The sequence below is a fragment of the Adiantum capillus-veneris genome, chromosome 16 (assembly GCF_014529385.1).
Source record: "Adiantum capillus-veneris isolate H3 chromosome 16, ASM1452938v2, whole genome shotgun sequence".
Classification (NCBI taxonomy): domain Eukaryota; kingdom Viridiplantae; phylum Streptophyta; class Polypodiopsida; order Polypodiales; family Pteridaceae; genus Adiantum; species Adiantum capillus-veneris.
The window spans coordinates 64,561,730-64,582,112 of NC_140946.1; the positions used below are offsets into that span (position 1 = coordinate 64,561,730).

At 38.6% G+C, this 20,383-nt stretch overlaps 1 protein-coding gene across 1 annotated transcript; it reads left to right on the plus strand.

Annotated features, from left to right (window-relative positions):
• Positions 1-179: 179 nt before the first annotated feature.
• Positions 180-595, plus strand: LOC147439177 (uncharacterized). The gene is made up of 2 exons (XM_086483981.1): positions 180-312; positions 441-595. The coding sequence occupies exons 1-2, from the start codon at positions 180-182 to the stop codon at positions 593-595; spliced, it is 288 nt and encodes a 95-aa protein (XP_086340107.1).
• Positions 596-20,383: the final 19,788 nt, after the last annotated feature.

The window sequence follows — 20,383 nt, forward strand, 5'->3', positions numbered from 1 at the left end:
ACGTGGGGCAACTTCGAAGAAAAGTATTTATCGCGCCCTCAACACGAGGCATGCCCTGTACAATATAAAACAGATCCTTGCGCAAGAAGGCATGCAGAAGATTTTGAGCGGAGCGTTAACAAGTTGTGTTTGACTGCTGCGTTTTTAGTGATTAGAAGCTATAGTTGCTGCAAGTGATCATGGCGATTTCTGCCAGGAATTCTATGAGCGAAAGGAGAGTGACGGCCCTGCTGTTGTTGATGCTGGCAATCCCTAATTACATGATGACGATTATGAGTGTGCGTGTCGAGGCCGCACGTCCGAGAATTACAGGTTATATATCTCTCCCTTCCCCCCTCACACACAGTACACACACACACACACGCACGCTACCTCATGCACACGCAGGACCATACTTGATCAATAAGTTTGTAATTTGGCCTTCGGTGTACATGCTGCAGATATTGATGCGAAATTAGTTGATCATGTGAGGAAGGCATTAGCGCGGCCGGACTACATCTGTGCTGATGACTGCACGCAGAGGCTGGAGGGGCAGCAAGAGTTCGTGCTGGATGGCAAGCTGCCGCCGGCCATCCTAATTAACCATTTCCATTGACATTTTTCCTAGAAGCACGTTCTTACGGATTTTTCCCAATGTTTTACTTTTCTAATCTAACTATATTGCCCCTCAGACAAGTTATAGCCTTTTCATGAATTCGATGACAAGATAATCATTTCTTTTCAAGAATCGGATGATTTATTTTGTTATCTTCTCAATTCGTTGCTCTCTTGCTTCCCTACTTTGTCTTTTTCTGGTTTGCGCAAAGCTTACAGTGAGTACACATACACATTTCTCGTAACTCCTAAGACATGCAATGTAAACCTGATATTAGTTTTAGTGCTTTCTAAAAGGTTTAGATGTCATGCTTTATGCTTTTAGTGTGACAATCGGAAAGCTCAACATTCAGAGAAGTTATGCTTGATGTAGAGGACGGTTTGAGGGAAGTTATGCTGGAGGTAGGGCATCATGCCCAACATATCAACCTGCAAATCAAAGTGTATCACGTGCATTCAAAGGGTATTAAGTAAACCCCTCTGTTAACATTTTTGCCCTAATTTATATATCCCTCGTGTGACTTTTTTGGTTATTAAATATATCCCTCCAATCAATTTAAAATCTAAAAGTCTTTACCTTTTTACTCCCTCCTGTATATTTTATTGCCAATCCAGTCAAATATCACTTACAAGAAGCTAGCTATTTTTTCGAAATTATCATATAGAGTACGTATGAGGAATGATGCACTCCAAAAATGCACTTACCTTTCCAATCTATCCTAGCACACTTGCTATGCACTAACATACGTCATGTCAGTAGAGACCCGACCAAGGCATGGAAACACATAGGCATGTCGGGCACTATGCACCCTCAACACTCTGTCCCCTGTGTAAGACCTAAGCTACTCGCATGCATATCCTCCCCTCTGGGTCTCTAGTCTATGGACCCACGTAGGTTTGCTCCACTCCAACTCCAATATGGCCACTCAAGAGCTTGAAGGGCATCTAGAAGTCGCTCCTAACATCACTAATTGCTTGAGTCTCAGCTAATTGATGGTTGATCGTGATTAGAGCAAATCAGCCCCTACCTCGACTAATCATGCAAATGGCATATCAATGCATAGAGCTCGACAAGGGAAACTCCTAGACGCGACCCACAAGCGAGAACCTGGTACGCGTCGTAGCAAGCGATAAATGTTGTAGGCAATGCAAAATCGACCAACCAAAAAGAAGAATGCTTACCATAGAAAGAGAGAGCTCGAGACCGGCAACCAAATGCAATTGTCGATTTTGCAACACTATGAAAATCTCCAAGTGTTTACCGCGTTGTTTTACCGCGTTTTGTAGGTCCCCGATCAACGTTTTTCACAACAATGGTTGGAGGGCTACATAAAGACATTTCTTAAAAGCAAGCAGTCCAGTGTGGGGTGTGCAGCAGCCAACCAGGTCAGAGATCCAAACAGGAGTTACCGTGGTTGCAACATGGCAGACGCGGAGGGCGAGTGGGCAATTCAAGAGAAGAGCGATCAAGCTGCGATGGGCTCATCATACAGACAACAATGCGAGGCAGGCGCAAGACAAACTCCCATGCACTATGGCTCAGGAGGCAAGGGAGCTTGGAAGGATAAATATGTAAGATTATTGAGTTTTAACGTGGATCAGTGATTATAAAGATTGTAGTTGATGATTTGGTATTTTTATTGCTAACCTAGGAAAATATCACTCTCTCTCGACCAACTAGGGAGATGGTCAAGTATCGGGAGCGACATACATAATTTGATACTTGGCGATGGTTGTTTGAAAACAACCACATATCTCGTGAGAAATTCGACACGGCGGTTGGACCACTACGAGCGGTAAGTTTAAACAAGTAATTTTGTATCAATTGTTTTGAGCTGTTGATAATTTTTTAATTTGGTTTGGGTTTATGTAGAGTCAAAGTGATCCAACATACGTGCCTCTGGACGACGACAAGATAGAGGAGGATCAGATAGAAAAATGTTTTGTCCAAACTTTCGTAAAGTCCTGATGTGGCACGATGTATATACAACTATTTACTTTTTATTGTAACTTTTTTAAATAGTTGATCTTCAGCATTTTAAATTGTCAAGGTAAAGTGAATTCAATTTCAATTCTTTGGTATTTTTTATACTCTTCCAAAAAACAATTGATGTTTAGTTATTTTATGCAGGTAAAAAATAAAGGTGCTCATTTGAGCCACCCCACCAAATGAGCACCTTTATTTTTGAATTAGCATTTAGCGACAATAAGCGCGGTAATAAACGTGGTAACTAGCACAGTAATAGTAGCGTGTATATTATGGCGACTATTAGCGTGCTTATTGCTGAGAAACCACTACCGCGTCCATAGCCGATGTAGTGCGTAGTAGAAATGTTGTTCAGACTATGGAAGTTTGCATATTTCTTATAATAAAACCTTGAGAAAAGGAGAGGTGAGTGCCCCCAAAGTATTCAGAGGATTAAGTGAGCATAATCAAGGTGGATTGCAATAGAAACAATCATGACCTCACTCTCATAACAAGCAGCATCAAAGTGGCCAACAACAATGATGTGTAAACTAGGACAACTAGCCTCTCTCACACAATTGTAAAAGTTGTAAAAATAGCAATCAAGTGGGATTCATCAAGAACATTTGTCTATAAAAACAATATTAGAGAGTTTGAGATTTTAGAGACAATTAGGGAACCATCAATGTATTGAAGATTTGTCCATATGGTCAAATCTCAAACTATTTTTTTGCACCAGAGCCTTCCACAAGGTAGTACTTGAAAAACAACTTCCAAGCCTTGCTCTTAAAACTTTCTCTAATATTTGACCATGTGTCAAATCTCAAGCTCTTACTGAAAGTGAGAACTAAGACATTCGAAAATGCACTAATATGGTGTTTATAGAGAAAGAAACTAGAGGACAGTAGAGCAATATGTTGTTAGCTATGCTATTTTCAAAAGGTATGGTAGAGAAGTGTGCTTGACTTATCATCTATTAGGTCTCCCTAGTACGATCACACAAGCCTTGCAAAAATCCATCTAGTAGGCCATGGCTAGTGAAACCTAGAATTTGTGAGACTAGCAACACTCCATCTATGCCATGGCTATATCATGAGCAAGGATAACTCAAAGTGTGCCTCCCACTTCCACATCCGTGCTTCACTTTGAACCTTTAGGACCATGGCTCCCTAGTGAGCTTATCACATGGGAGCATCCATCCAGTATGTAACACTCTTAGTTGCAACTCTTTTTGTATTTTAGGTGTGGAAGCTTGATGCCAATGTTAAAATAAGAAGAGACTTTTCCTTTGCACAACTAGATGATTTGAGATGTTTTGTACACTTATCACTACTACAACACCATGTTCTATTACAAAAAGACCAAAATGATGAAGCAAAACAACATCACTTGAAAAGTTGATATACAATACAAACTCTTTCAATTTTGAACATGGTAGTTAAGGCAGTGCAATGCTTCTCCATGTTATGTATAAGGAAGGAATCCAGCACAAAGATCCTCTCCAAGAAAGCACATATAGAGTGCAAACCTTCAAATAGATGACCACCAAAGTACCCATAGTATTAAGAGAAGCACAATTCAGGAAAACTATGCCAATAGTTATGACCTCATTACAAAAGCGAACAACATCAAAGTGATTAGTGGGTAGTAGAAATGTTGTGCAAGTTAGTCTCTCTCCTTGAATACTAGCTTGAACAAAGGAGAGGTGAGTACTCCCAAAGCATTCATAGGATTAGGCGAGCGCAATCAAAGCAGATTGCAACAACAACCGTCATGACCTTACTATCGTAACAAGAAACATTAAAGCGGCCAACAACAATGCTATGTAAACTAGGATATCTAGCCTCTCTCACCCATTGTAATAGTGGTAACACTAGCAATCAAGTGGGATTCATCAAGAACATTTGGCTCAAGTGAAAGAAACTAGAGGACAGTAGAGCAGTATGTTGTTAGCTACGATATTGGTAAAAGGTACGGTAGAGTATTGCTCTTAAGTTGTTGTATGTTAGGGCACGGACTAGTGCTCTATAGAACCACTTATTGATCCTTCGCATGAAACTAGCAACACTCCATTTACGCCATGGCTAGGGAAACCTAGAATTTAAGAGATTAACAACACTCCATCTGCACCATAGCTATATCATGATAAAGACTATCTCAGAACGGGTCTCACACTCTCTCATCCCTGCTTCACAGTGAACCTGTAGGACCATGGTTCCCTAGTTAGGTAATCACGTTGGAGCATGCATCCAATATGTAACACTCTTAGTTGAAACTTTGTTTATCTATTAGGTGTGGAAGCTTGATGCCAATATTAAAATAAGAAGAGACATTTCCCTTGCAAAACAATCACTTGAAAAATTGGTATACAATACAAACTTCTTCACTTTTGAACATGGCAGTTAAGGAAGTGCAATTCTCCTTGGTATCAAATATGAGGAAGGCATCCAGCACAAAGATCCTCTCCAAGAAAGCACATATAGAGTGAAAACCTGCCAATAGATGACCACCAAAGCACCCATAAGATTACAAGAAGCACAATTGCAGCTAGCTACACCAATACTCATGATATCACTACCAAAGCGAACAACATCAAAGCAACTAGTGTGTAGTAGAAATGTTGTGCAAACTATGGAATTTAACATCTTTCCTAGGATACAACCTTGAAAAAAGGAGAGGTGAGTACTCCCATGGGATTCATAGGATTAGGTGAGCACAATCAAGTTGGATTGCAACAACAATTGTGATAACCTCACTATCATAATAAGCAACAACAAAGAGGCCAACAACATTAATGTTGTGTAAACTAGGACAGCTAGCACATTGTTATACATTGTTATGATATCCTTCTTTGCACATGCCTTGTTTCTTCTTCAGCTTCTTGCAAACCTATTTCAATAAGGTAATCTACTTCTTACACCACTTTCACAAGAAGTTTCAGCTCTCTTCTTTGCTTAATAACATTCCTTATAAACACAGCGATACATTTTAGTTTTCCACACGAGTATTGCTTTAGAAAAATAAAGTGATTGAAGAGATTATATATTATTGAAGCATTTATTCTTGTATGCAGGGGATGTAGGTTTCAATTGCAAGCAGTGGGCTTCATTTTCTTGCAAGTGGGTTCGCTATTTAGCAAGAACTAAAGCCACAAAGCTCTCTACAAATTGAGAATGTGGCTTGGAGAAGTTTCCTCTTGAGAGGTACAATTAAGCATGTTTTTTATTAAATAAATAATTAAAATTCTTTTCTAATCAATATATTATTAAGATGTGAGCTCAGCTAACATGCTTTCTTTTGCTATACATGACAAAAAATTTAGCTATTTGGAAGTTTGTGGGTTTCTGTCTTGCAAGAGGTATCTTCAATAGCTTCTTTTTACAACACAAATATATTTTGTAATTAAGTAAGGAATTGATAAAGGTTTACTTGAATAAGAATCATCATTGTATAGAGCAGCCCCTTCTATTTGTGTTCTCTTTCAATGCCCTTTCTTACTTGTCTCTATGCTTACTCTATTCAGTGATATTATGCAAATCTGCGATTATTGTAGATTTTCTCATCGTGCCTTGCTTAAGAGGATTTTTTGGCCCCTATAATTTTGGATAAAATATTCTTAAATAATGCAAGCTGTGACGCGACAGGGGAGAGCAAAATACATTGATAATGAAAAATAAAAAGTACACAGAATAAATAGATGAAATAAAGAGTTTTTATAGATGTAAGGTAATCATTATTACAAGAAGAGCATAGATCGTCTCATAACCTCCCGACCACCCCCGAGCTATCTCAATCTCAATCTCAATCACACTCTCACTCTCAATTACAATCGCAATCTGAATCTCAATCTTGAGCACAATCTCAATCTCAATCACAATCACACTCTCAATCTCAATCACAGTCTCAATCCCAATCTCTTGATGACAACAATGATCGTGATTGGAATCGCAACACGGTCACAATTCCAATATCATGACACCTTGCACAGATCTTGTTTCACACATTGATTTTTGCATCGTCTACAAAACAACCAACAGAACATACTCGTGCAACCAATTCACAATGATAATCAAAGTCAAAACATCATTTTTTACCATCATGAAAGAGTCCAATCACTTCTTGATTGGATGAAACAAAAGAGATATTACCTGTGTATATTTGTTTGTAAGGTAACCTATTGCTGCTTGTAGGCTATCCTGCTACTGGTGGCAATTTGTTTATTTCATAACTTTGTCATACAAACTGAGAATGTTAAGTTCCAGGTACTCATAACGATGGAAACAAGTTTGATCTACAAGGCAACGTAGAAAGAATTGCAAAAAATCTCTTTGTGTGGCTAAAAACGCAACTTTAAATTTGCTACTCATAAAACCTCTATTTTTGGATCTCCACAAATTTCTCACCTTATTTTAAGTTTGCTCATGTGTTTTAAGCTAGAACACATTAAAAAAAATAATAATAAAAAAAAAACATCAATTTTAATTAGGATTTGTATGACATCAATGCTTTTCAAACTTCAACAAATGCTTCTAGAAGTGGGTGAAAGCATGTTAACCTGTCATGCTTTTTCATGTCCCGGACAATGCTAACTAGCACAATTTTGACATATGCTAACTAGTACAATAACTTGAGCTACATCTCCAAGATCTATGACATATGATATATCAATAGAAAGCACTTGAAACAAGGAATCCAAATGTATAACCTCCGACAAATTTTGATATTGTTTGTAAAAAATTTACTGGACACCCAACTTTTTGAAGATGTGCTAACTTGAAACTGCTAACTAGCACAAAAAGCGCGACAGGTTAACAAGCTTTCACCCAAGTAGCTTCTCAAAAAATGAGGTGTTAGAAAAACCAATTGATATAATTTTTAAGCAAGTTATAGATTGATTTAATTTTTAAGCAAGTTCTAGATTGATTACAACAATTAAAAAAGATAATATGTAAAGACAAATACTATTTAACACTCTTGTCATAAATTTGGTGACCTTAATCCACGTATAACAAAATACTTGGTCATGGTTTTGTAGCATGCTATCAAATTTTAAATACACGATAATTTAAACAACATTCAAACTATTATTTCATAGTTAAAAATTCAAAACAATAATATAGAGTATCCTATGGCTATAAGACCATGAGATGCCATCTATTGCCACCATGGCATTAAGGCTACATATTGCTCTTTGTAGATATATCTATGACTTTAAGATAATCCAAAATATGTCTCTTTATGACCTCAAGGCCATAGGGTTAGGATTGTTAGCAGGTCTCAATGTATAGAGAGATCTAGTGCTTCAAAGCCATATGGAACTTTATTTATGTGACACCCTATGTCTCTAAGGCTGTAGGTTGTCTTAGGGCCACAAGATGCCGTTTATGCCAGTAAGAAACCCCTCTGTGACCTATGTTGTCACTCTATGCCCTAGGCGCACAAGGTGTGCCTCGTATGCTAGTTAGAAACCCTTTATTCTATATGTTTTCACCATATGGCCTTAGGCCATAGGGTGCCCTCTGTGCTAATAAGAAATCCTCTATACTCTATGTTTGCACCCTATGGAGCTAGGGCCACAAGGTACCCTCTATGCTAGTAAGAAATCCTCTACGCTCAATATTGAGACCATGTGGCCCCAAGGCCATAGGATATCCTCTATGGTAGTGAGAAAAAACCTCTATGCTCTATGTTCACAAACAATTATAAAATATAAACAATAATATAAAGTATCATATGGATCTAAGACCATAAGATGTCATCTAATGCACCTATAATTCCATTTGGTATTTTATTTAACTATACAAAGTTAAATGAGGCACGTACTTAGATAAACTATCATAATTCTAACTTTGAATTTGTTTCTCAACATAAAAATACAATATAGAAACTATTAATATAAGTTTGTGCCAAAGAATCTATGTTAAGATGAAGATTTTTCACATCAAGTACATGCTTTAAAACTTCATCAAAGGTTTTAGAGATGGTGTCTCAAAAAAAGGTGTTTAAAAACACCATTTGATGTGAAAAATACAAATTGTATACATTCATTATGTCAAAATAGTATAAAGTATAGACACAAAGATTACCACCAACAACTTGATAGTTTCATAGAAATGATGGTCTTCATCGCATGTACAACAAAATACTAACTAGAAAGAGTATGATATCTCCAAGATTGAGAGTGTTCAAAAAACACCGTTTTGTAACACTACCAAATGTCAAGAACATTTTGATTGTTTGCATCACTTAATAAAAACAATTACTAAGAGGAAAAATTTAACAATACCATAGAAGCATCAAACAATGAAACCAAAGAACTTGAATGAGAGAAGTCTCCTCACAATAGGATGCATTTCATCAAAAAAATAGTTTAAAGATTTTTCAAGCTATCCCACAACTTTCCATAAAGTTTAAAATTTGAAAAGTACACAATACCAAATACTTGGTAGATGCTTTTTAGAATACTTCACTAGTATACTTAAGGTGGATGCTTTTAGAATACTTAACTAGTACACTTAAGGTGGCCTCCTTCTGTTAATATTGTGAATCCTTTGAGACATATATCATTGCATTACATAGTGAGTCTCAAGATCTGGATGGAACATTACAAAATTTCTTATGATATAGTCTCTCTTGTCTTTAGCATACAACCATCCCATTAACCATGGAACAATTTCATCTTTTAAAGAACTTTGAAGCAATTGAGTAGGTTGGTTCCAAAACTTTGGAAAAATCATATAAGTTCCTTGCATATTTCACATCACTCCGTATGGACTATCATCAAATATTATAGTGTTGCCCCCATCTAAATAATCAAATAGCTTCCACATGGTCAAAATTATCCATAATCATTTTGAATTTGTGACTTTGTGACTTTGTGTAGGAAAAAAGGTCTTGATTATGTGCTCTACTTTTTTGTAAAAGATGGTAGCTTCAAATCCAAACCTCAAAGAACTCAAAGCAAAATCTTAAGAAATACTCTTCATTTTGATACACCACATATACCTCATTGTTATCTTCTATAATGTTGAGCTGATATGTAAAGCTACTCAATATATGGCTTCTCTATATATGGCATCCAGGTCCCCTCTATATATACATTGAGGGCAAGCTTTTTGAAATGGGGCCTCTAAACCCAAACCAATGGGCCTACCCTCACAAAATGTTCGTAAAGAGGTACGCACACTACTTGGGGCACCACCTTCATTTGGGAGTGGAGAAGGAAAACAATCAAAATAACACTTGCACTCACCCACTCAAGCAACACACTTTGAAAACCCCCTTACTCTATATAAATTTTGGACACTTGAACACCATCAACGATTATGCAACCCAATGACGTGCATCAAATGAAATATGCAATTTGTGGAATAGCATTTACCTTCTCCCCATAAGAATACCCATAATACATCCAAACTCCTCCTCTCTCAAGCACTCATCTAAAAATCATACGCACAAGACTTGCCTCTCAAACACACAAGAGAATCACTTACATCAAACTAACACACTTTGCATAGTGAGCTCATCTCCATCTATGCAATGCCGTGACACAAATAAAATCACCATGAGAGGTAGCCACATGCATATGTAATGAAGCAAAAGAGAGTTGGAGTGAGAAATTTCTTTAGACCAATTGAATAAGTGTGGAGAAACAAACCAATGGTAAATTGAGAATAGAACACTTACTTGATTTCTCCCACACCTTTTAAGGGGAGGACAGACGCTGGCTAACCATCACGAATTGCGACACTTGAAAGTTTTGAAGATGATTTAATGATCATTAACATAACCATGAGAGAGATCATGATGTATTTACAAGTTATTGAGGTGCTACAAATGATTTATTGGGTTGATGGAGTAAGAGATTGTAGAATAGAAAGAGTGGAGGATAGAGTTGCACTTCCTCCAAAGAGGAGGGTTATGAGGGAGGATGTGAAAGAGGAAGAGTATGGGTTTTCTCTACTATTGATCAAGAAAAAACATTGAGTTGAAAATATAGGTGTGTGTCCTTGAGTCTCTCCAAGGGGGGCTATTTACAGTTGTGTAGGAGTGGGATTATACTACACTTAATTAGGGTAAGTGATTAGCCCTAATTAAGTGTCCTTTGACCACTCATTGAATATTGGACATAAAAGGGACTATTTATTCACCAAAAATATCATTTTAGACCGTGAAGGCTCCATAGGGGTGCATAACGTAGGTGGGCCCCACCATGAGGCCCTACGGGTGGCTCCTGCGGGGTATCTCAACTTGTCTGTCTTGGCATTTAGAAAGCATCTTTAGGTTGGTCCCATCGCATGCAAGTGACCTTGAACACTCATTGCTCTTCTAGAAGATGAGTAGGGAAAAAATAAGATCTCACCCTCTTGATTTACTTGATTTACAGTTCCCTTTTGCTGCGAATCTGACAGATTTACACTATTTTGACCATAACGTTTTACATGTAGCTCGGAATGACATGCTTCAATAGGAAAATTTGACCTTCTCAACATGTTTGATATGAATTTGGACTATTATTCACGCCCATGCACCAAGGAATTTGGTTTGAAAGGTCCACACTAGGCTAGGGAACCTTTTGCTTCCAAGTCTTCTTGTATGGGCCCTTTGCTTGTATGCATCCAACGGGAATCATGCTTTTTAAAAAGGCTATGATGCTTAAACAAATAGAGGAGGGCCCAATATTATTTTCTTGTGAAAAGAATATACAATTGGAGTCTTTTTGAAAGGAGAAGAACTATATGTATATTCTTAAGAGATATTGGACCACCTATGTAGGGGGCATAGAAGACTTGTAGAGAGGGACCATAATCTTTGGTAAAGACAAGTGGAGAGTTGATTTCCATGGTAATTTATCTATATGGGATGGAAGATGGATATATTATTTTTCTACTACTAATTCACAAGAGGTAAGAAAATTTGGCGGTAGATAGTTGGTTATTGTATGTTTACTTTTATTTACAAAGCAAAAAAGAAAAGGGTGGTAATATAAATATATGACTATGGTGACATTTTTGGGAAGAGTACAATGTATGTGTCGCCACAAAGGTTAAACGAAGAGGGGGAATTTACTCTAGATAACTTAATAGTGTATAAAAATATATACACATATGAGGAAGAGGACGTGGAGTAGGCTGACAAATGTTGCAAAAAGATGGTTACCATTTTGTGCCACTCATATTAGCCCTCCCCCAAGCCTAGAGATATTCATATCTTTAGGAGGACGGTGTTGCTTCTTTTTCTTCTTTTTTTTTTCTCTTTTTTTTGTCATTTTTCCTTTTCCACTTTTTTTTTTTCAATAGGAGGAGTGTCATGCACTCTTTTACTCCAGTAGACCTGCTTTTCATTACCTCAATCCCATAAATCGGAGATGGGAGGGCCGTTGCCTTGGGTATGTTCAGATTCCAAAGCTGGTTCTTCTTTGCACATCAAAGCTTTAAAAATAGGTGGAGCATTTGCCAAGCCGAAGGGAGCCATGCCAATTTGGAGCTTAGATGATGTAGGCAGATGACTTCCTATCAACGGATTGATACATTGAAAGTAGGGCTTTAATATCCATCCATTGACTCTGGTCTTGTGGAGTTTTCGTGATAAATCTGCTAATCTGTAACTACCATTCCCAAACGTTTTTTTTATCATGAAAGGTCCCTCCCATCTTTGCAAAAACTTTTTGTCAAGTCGAGTATCAAGTCAGTTATCATAGCTAAGAACCAACATACCTTCCTTCAATCCTTTCCCCTTGAGCTTCTTGTTGATTTTGTCCCTTTGGCTTGTCGCTTTGGTGATGTAGTGATCAATGGACTCTTCTCTATCTAGCTCAAGTCGTTGGAGATCTAAGATCCTTTCATGTAGAACCTCTTTTGGTTTTTTTGCAACTCTTGCAAGAACACGCAAGCTTGAGAGCTCTACCTCAATGGGGAGAAGTGCCTCCTGTGCATAAACTAGATGAAAAGGGGTGAATTGGGTAGATACCTTGAAAGATGTCCTATACGCCCAAAGAGCAGCCATCAAATGGCGATCCCAATCATTAGACTGGTCCACAACCTGCTTGGAAATGATCTTACATATCATTCCATTCACTTTTTCCACCAATCCGTTGCATTGAGGATAGTAGGGTGTCGAATGCAGGTGTTTCACTTTTAACCTCCTCAAGAGATCATTCAAAAGGTTAGCCCTAAAATCCGAGCCTCGATCTGATAAGATTTCTAGGGGTGTTCCAAACCTACTACAAATATGGTCAAAAATAAACTTTGATACCTCTTCAGCTATGATTCGGGTTGTGCTTGTTGCTTCCGCCCATCGTGTCATGTAGTCAACACCCATGATGATGAAAACCTTCCCTGTAGAAGTACGAGGTAGGGGACCTATTGCATCCACACCCCACTTTTCAAAAGGGACATAAGATATTATTGGGACTCGAGGCTCATATGTTATTCGTCTATCCCCAGAAATTTGGCATGGCTTACATGCCTTACACCAATATTGGACATCACGATGTAAGCTCGGCCAAATAAACCCTGCTTGTAAAATCTTCCTACTTGTAATATCTTGAGAAAAGTGACCACCACAGACATCATCATGACATGAAAGAAGAATTTTCTCTATCTCTTGCACACCTGGTACTCTCCTCAAGACCAAATCTTTCCCTTTGTGATATAAATCATCCCCGATCAACTGGTAAGGTGTGGCCTTCTTAACTAGTCTATGTCTTTGCACCTTGTCTAAGTGTTTGGGACACTCACCTGCTTGTAGAAAGAAGATAATTTCTTTTAGCTCCTCTTGACCTTGATATTTGGGTTCATATAGTTTCACACCTCCTACCGCCATTTGAAGCTTTTCATTTGCGAGTAAGTCTGCTTCCTTGTTATGAGTTCTCACAATGTGTTGTACCTGTGTTGCTTTAAAACCCTTCATCAAAACTCTTACACTACTAAGCCACTCAAACAATGTACGATTCTTGCACCTCCAAGTCCCTTGGATTTTCCTAACCACTAGCAAAGAATCACCTTTTATAATAAGTCTTTGTATGCCTAATTATTTGCATTCTTCTAACCCAAGGGTTAGAGCAGCATACTCAGCCTCATTGTTAGAGTGAACGTTGGGTAGAGTGATACCTTTTCTAACCATTACCTCCTTTTGTGGGTTCAAAATGATGATCCCCCATGCTGCTTTGTCTTGTTGGCGTTGATAAGCTCCGTCAAAGCATAAAGTATGGGCATTATCAATCTCCTTCACTTTGAACTGTTTTGAGCCTTCCTCTCTTTGTAGTCGGGATCCTTCCCTTTCTCTCACTTTGTAGGTGAGAATGTTTGCAAATCCTGCTCTTGTGCTATATTCTACAAGGAAAGTGTATTCAAATTCTTGGAGTTCAAGCACCCACTTTGCTATTCTAGATGAGAGGCTCATGTGTTGTACTACATATGGTAGATTGTGCTCTAAGGTGAGAAAAACAAATGGCACAGGGAGAAGATACGATCGAAACTTCCTTACCGCAAACAAGATTGCAAAGACCACTTTCTCCATTTCAGTGTATCCCTTCTCGGCCGGAGTCATCACCTTGCTTGCAAAATAGATCGGCCTCATGTATGATGTTTTACAATCTTTTTGCATCAAACAACACCAATTGCTTCGAAACCTACACTTGGAGTGACATAGTAGGTCTCCTTTGGATTTGGTGGCATTAGGATTGGGAGAGATCTAAGAATGCCCTTCACTTCCTCAAAACATTTTGCATGTTCCCTCCCCCATTCAAATGTAGATTGGCTTGCCAACCTATGCAAAGGGGCGATGGCTTCTGCTAGGAGATGGATGAAGCGAAACATGTACCTCACTTTGTGGTTGAAGGTCATTAGCTCCTTAGTTGTTGTTGGTGGAGATAATGACAAAAGGGCCTCTACTTTAGAGGGATCCTCTTGAATTCCTTGTGAAGAAACCACATGGCCTAGCAAAACCACCTGAGATTCACCGATATGACACTTCTTTGGGTTGAGTTGTCCCCCAAATTGATGGAGCCTCTTAAGCCCCTCTTCAACCTTTTGGTAGTGAAGTGATCTACAACTATAAATACAGAAATCATCCATAAAGACTCTTATAGATTTTCCAAAGAATGGCTGAAATACAAATATTGTGAATCTCATGAAGGTGCTAGGAGCATTGGTGAGCCCAAAAGGCATTACTCTAAATGCAAAACATCCCCAAGGTATGATGAAGGTGGTTTTTGGTTGGTCCTCTTCTGCTATTCTAATTTGAAAATATCCTGAATACCCATCACACACAGTGTAGCATTCGTGACCTGCTACTTCATTCAAAATTTCATCTTGGAAAGGGAGAGAGAAGTGGTCCCTCTTTGTCGCAGCGTTGAGGGGTTTGTAATCCACACAGACCCTCCACTTACCATTCTTCTTGGGAGGGACTACAATAGGTGATACCCATTGGGAGTTGGATACTGGATAGATGAAGCCAACCTTCAAGAGTCGATTCACTTCTTGTAGGAGAGCCTTTTGTTGCACAGATCCTAGTCGCCTTAACTTTTGAGCCATGTGTTTGGTCTTTGGTTTCAATTCAATTCAATGCTCTATTACATCTACACCTCTTATTTGTGAGTAGTCAGTGATGAACAAATTGGGATACCTGCTTAACATATTGATCTAGGACCTCTTCTCCTCACAAGTAAGATATTTTGCAAGCATCTTCTCAAATCCTTCTTCAAGGTGGTGGCATCTTTCATCCCCTCGTGTGTGATTTTCTGTTGGCTTTTCTTCTACAAAAACATCTTGGGTGTTGGCGTTGAATACAATTCCCATTACCTCCAAAGAAGACTCCTCTTCACTGGTTGATGCTTCCTCATCACTTGAGTAAGGACTCTCCTCCTCGCTCTCTTCATCTGCCATGGTTTCATAGTTGATATCTAGTTGCTTTTCTTCTCGCCAATCATACACCACCGGTTGACCCTTCTTAAGAATCAAACAACCACTTCCCCATTTTTGATCTGCATTCACAGCAATGAGCCAAGGCCTCCCTAGGATGATGGGATAGCCCTCCCCCTTAGCTGGCATGACATACATATCCACTCGTGCATCTATGTTACATACAGAGACTTTTACATTTTCAATGATCCCCAAACACTTCACACTTGAGTTGTTGGCTAGCCTAGCTTGACAATTAGAGGACTTTGCAATTTCAAGCCCTAACCTCTTCATTGATTTTTCCGTGATCACACACATTTGAGCTCCACCATCAACATATACATTAGACACCTTTTTACCCCTTATGTAAGCATCCACAATGGGTTCCACATCTTTTTGTAGCTTTGAGGCCACAACCTTAATGGAAAGATTTGCTTTCTTTTTTGGAATTCTTGTACTCAACGTTGGCCATTGCCTTCTTACTTTGGCTAATAGGTGTAGAAGTTGAGGCCATGAAATGTTTGGCTTTTGGGTTTGTAAATCCTCCAGGATGTTGTAGGGCTCTAGCTCCTTTCCCAATGGGAAGTAGTTGATACCAATTTCCCTTCGCCTTGATCTTTTCTTCCTGCTACTTTCAGCTTCTTCCATCTTTGACTTCTTCTTCTTGTCCCTTCTGGTTGAATTTGTTCCTTCACTTCTCATGTCTTCATCCTTATCATGTGCTCTTGTGCGTTTTTCTGCTGGCATAACATCAAACTTTAGAGTATTCTCATCTATTACCTCTTCTAGCTTGATGATGTTGACTCCTCTTTCTTCCTCCTCATGTGGGACGGGAGGTATATTTGTTGGTGGTGGTGGTTGACGAAGGATTTGTGGGCCTTGAGCTAGTTCTTGCTGCACAGTGAGAGGAGGCGGTCTGGGGGGATATATGTCTCCCGGAAGTCACCTTGGATGTGGACAATTGTACATGCCATGGCCCATTTCATTGCAATTCCAACATCGCAACTCTTGAGCTTGTCTTCGTTGATTGCGATTCCCTTGTCTTGGTTGTCGTTGTTGAGGTAGGCCCTGTACTAGATTCAGAGTGAGGTTCTCAAGCTGTTGAGTTAGCCTTTGTAAAACCTCTTGTTGAGAGTTATCTCCTATTTGTGAATATTGTGCAAGAGGGGCCCTGATTGGTGCTTCCATGGTTTGTGAAGACTCCCTCTCACTCACTTCATTCAAACCCCTTGCTCTATGTGCTTGGAAGTGTAGTTTTCTAAACTTGATGATGGCTACCTCACGTGCTTCTTCGAAGGTGTATGGGAATTTTAGCTCTACTTTAGCCTTTAAAAGTGGATACAAGCCAACCATGAATCTCACTTATTTTAGAAAGTTAGGTGCACCACCATGATTTTCTAATGTAGCCTCCCACCTACCCCATAGATTGGCAAAGGTTGCTTCATAAGATGGATAGTCTTCAAGTGATACCTGCTTATGTCCAATAAAACATTTCCATAGTCCTTTAGAAGTATCACCTTGCCCGAACTTGGAGAGGAAGCTTGCTCGCAGTCTCTCCCAGTTGGACTTGATTTGGGGTTGCAAGGTCTCATACCATGCTTTAGCTTCTGCTTTTAGAACCAACGGGAAGGCTCGTAGCTTTACTTCCTCTTCATCTCTCCCGGATATGAGATGTGCCATCTCCAAGTTGTCAAGAAACTCTTGCGCATCTTCCCCACTTCTTGCATAGAACGTGGGAAAAGAACTTGACATTTTTTTTAGACTTTTTGAAATTTCTTTTTTTTAAAGAAACTTTTCTCTTACGGGCCGCACAAGATTGTTGACACTATAAATCTGATTACATTAAAATGAAGATGTACACATCCATTGTTAATTCGTACTTTATCATAGGTAGAATAAATGGATTAATTGAAGCATTGATTTCATTGAGGCGAGTGGATCCAAATATCCTCCTTATGATAGATTGAAACCTAAACTTAGTTGCAATGATTATATGAATGGATTGCCGAGCAATAGGCCTAAAAGGTTCATTGTTTTGATTGTGATTCATGTGCTACTCCTCGTTGTTGGTTTGAAGACCTCGTTCCTTCATATGGCCCTTGAGCACCCTTTCACCACTCCTTGTTCCTGCTTTTAAAACAAAATGAAAATATGAACATCAAAAGAAGTTTCATAATTGATGATTGGAAGTATATTTGGATAGGGTGATGCCAGTATTTCTCTAAGTCTTTCTGCACCAAACATAAAAACAATGCGTTGCTGGAAAAAGACTTTTCTATCTATGTGAAAATTTACTCTTATGTGTTGTGCAAAATGAAATGGATAGATGGGAACTCCATTGTTCATCACTAACAAATTTGAAGGTAACTTGGAAATATGTTTCTCAGTGGGGGAACCACTTTATGAGGGCGATCTTTTTGAAATGGGGCCTCTAAACCCAAACCAATGGGCCTACCCTCACAAAATGTTCATAAAGAGGTACGCACACTACTTGGGGCACCACCTTTTTTTGGGAGTGGAGAAGGAAACCAATAAAAATAACACTTGCACTCACCCACTCAAGCAACACACTTTGAAAACCCCGTTACTCTATATACATTTTGGACACTTGAACACCATCAACGATTATGCAACCCAATGCCGTGCATCAAATGAAATATGCAATTTGTGGAATAGCATTCACCTTCTTCCCATAAGAATACCCATAGTACATCCAAAGTCCTCCTCTATCAAGCACTCATCAAAAAATGATGCGCACAAGACTTGCCTCTATAACACACAAGAGAATCACTTACATCAAACTAACACACTTTGCATAGAGAGCTCATCTCCATCTATGCAATGCCGTGACACAAATAAAATCACCATGAGAGGTAGCCACATGCATATGTAATGAAGCAAAAGAGAGTTGGAGTGAGAAATTTCTTTAGACCAATTGAATAAGTGTGGAGAAACAAACCAATGGTAAATTGAGAATAGAACACTTACTTGATTTTTCGCACACCTTTTAAGGGGAGGACAGACGCTGGCTAACCATCAAGAATTATGACACTTGAAAGTTTTGAAGATGATTTAATGATCATTAACATAACCATGAGAGAGATCATGATGTATTTACAAGTTATTGAGGTGCTACAAATGATTTATTGGGTTGATGGAGTAAGAGATTGTAGAATAGAAAGAGTGGAGGATAGAGTTGCACTTCCTCCAAAGAGGAGGGTTAGGAGGGAGGATGTGAAAGAGGGAGAGTATGGGTTTTCTCTACTATTGATCAAGAAAAAACATTGAGTTGAAAATATAGGTGTGTGTCCTTGAGTCTCTCCAAGGGGGGCTCTTTATAGTTGTGTAAGAGTGGGATTATGCTACACTTAATTAGGGTAAGTGATTAGTCCTAATTAAGTGTCCTTTGACCACTCATTGAATATTGGACATAAAAGGGACTATTTATTCACCAAAAATATCATTTTAGACCGTGAAGGCTCCATAGGGGTGCATAATGTAGGTGGGCCCTACGGGTGGCTCCTGCGGGGTATCTCAACTTGTCTCTCTTGGCATTTAGAAAGCATCTTTAGGTTGATCCCATCACATGCAAGTGACCTTGAACACTCATTGCTCTTCTAGAATATGAGTAGGGGAAAAATAAGATCTCACCCTCTTGATTTACAGTTCCCTTTTGCTGCGAATCTGACAGATTTACACTATTTTGACCATAACTTTCTACCTGTAGCTCGGAATGACATGCTTCAAAAGGAAAATTTGACCTTCTCAACATGTTTGATATGAATTTGGACTATTATTCACACCCATGCACCAAGGAATTTGGTTTGGAAGGTCCACACTAAGCTAGGGAACCTTTTGTTTCCAAGTCTTCTTGTATGGGCCCTTTGCTTGTATGCATCCAAGGGGAATCATGCTTTTTCAAAAGGCTATGATGCTTAAACAAATAGAGGAGGGCCCAATATTATTTTCTTGTGAAAAGAATATATAATTGGAGTCTTTTTGAAAGGAGAAAACTATATGTATATTCTTAAGAGATATTGGACCACCTATGTAGGTGGCATAGAAGACTTGTAGAGAGGGACCATAATCTTTGGTAAAGACAAGTGGAGAGTTGATTTCCATGGTAATTTATCTATATGGGATGGAAGATGGATATATTATTTTTCTACTACTAATTCACAAGAGGTAAGAAAAGTTGGCGGTAGATAGTTGGTTATTGTATGTTTACTTTTATTTACAAAGCAAAAAAGAAAAGGGTGGTAATATAAATATATGACTAAGGTGACATTTTTGGGAAGAGTACAATGTATGTGTCGCCACAAAGGTTAAACGAAGAGGGGGAATTTACTCTAGATAACTTAATAGTGTATAAAAATATATACACATATGAGGAAGAGGACGTGGAGTAGGCTGACAAATGTTGCAAAAAGATGGTTACCATTTTATGCCACTCAACATCATCTCATGTGTGTATTCTACACACTTTGGGCTTCTATTTTTGTGCTCTGTCTTTCTCTCTCAACATGGTATTAGAGCAGTACGTTTATGTTTTTTATTTTTCTCCTGATTGAAAACGATTTTGCAGAAACTATCCATGGGAGGATCCGAGTCGATGTGGTCTACAACTTTGCAGAATAAAGATTTTTCAAATTCTGCACCGACTTTGACTTATCGTTCACAGACTACGTACATGGCTGAAAAGCAACTTTGCTTTTTGTTTTTGATTTTTCTCCTAATGGAGAACGATTTTGCAGAAACAACCCGCGAAGGCATTGAAATCGATGTGGTCTATAAATTTGCAGAAGAGAGTTTTTTTTTTCAAATTCTGCACTGATTTTGAGTTATCATTGGCGGACTGCATACATGCCTGAAAAGCAACTTTCGTTTTTTTATTTTTGATTTTTCTCCTACTTGAGAACGA

Coding starts and splice junctions, on each gene's coding strand:
- LOC147439177 (XM_086483981.1), top strand. CDS start 180: ATGGCGATTTCTGCCAGGAATTCTATGAGCGAAAGGAGAGTGACGGCC. Junction 313..440: donor CGCACGTCCGAGAATTACAG/GTTATATATCTC, acceptor TACATGCTGCAG/ATATTGATGCGAAATTAGTT.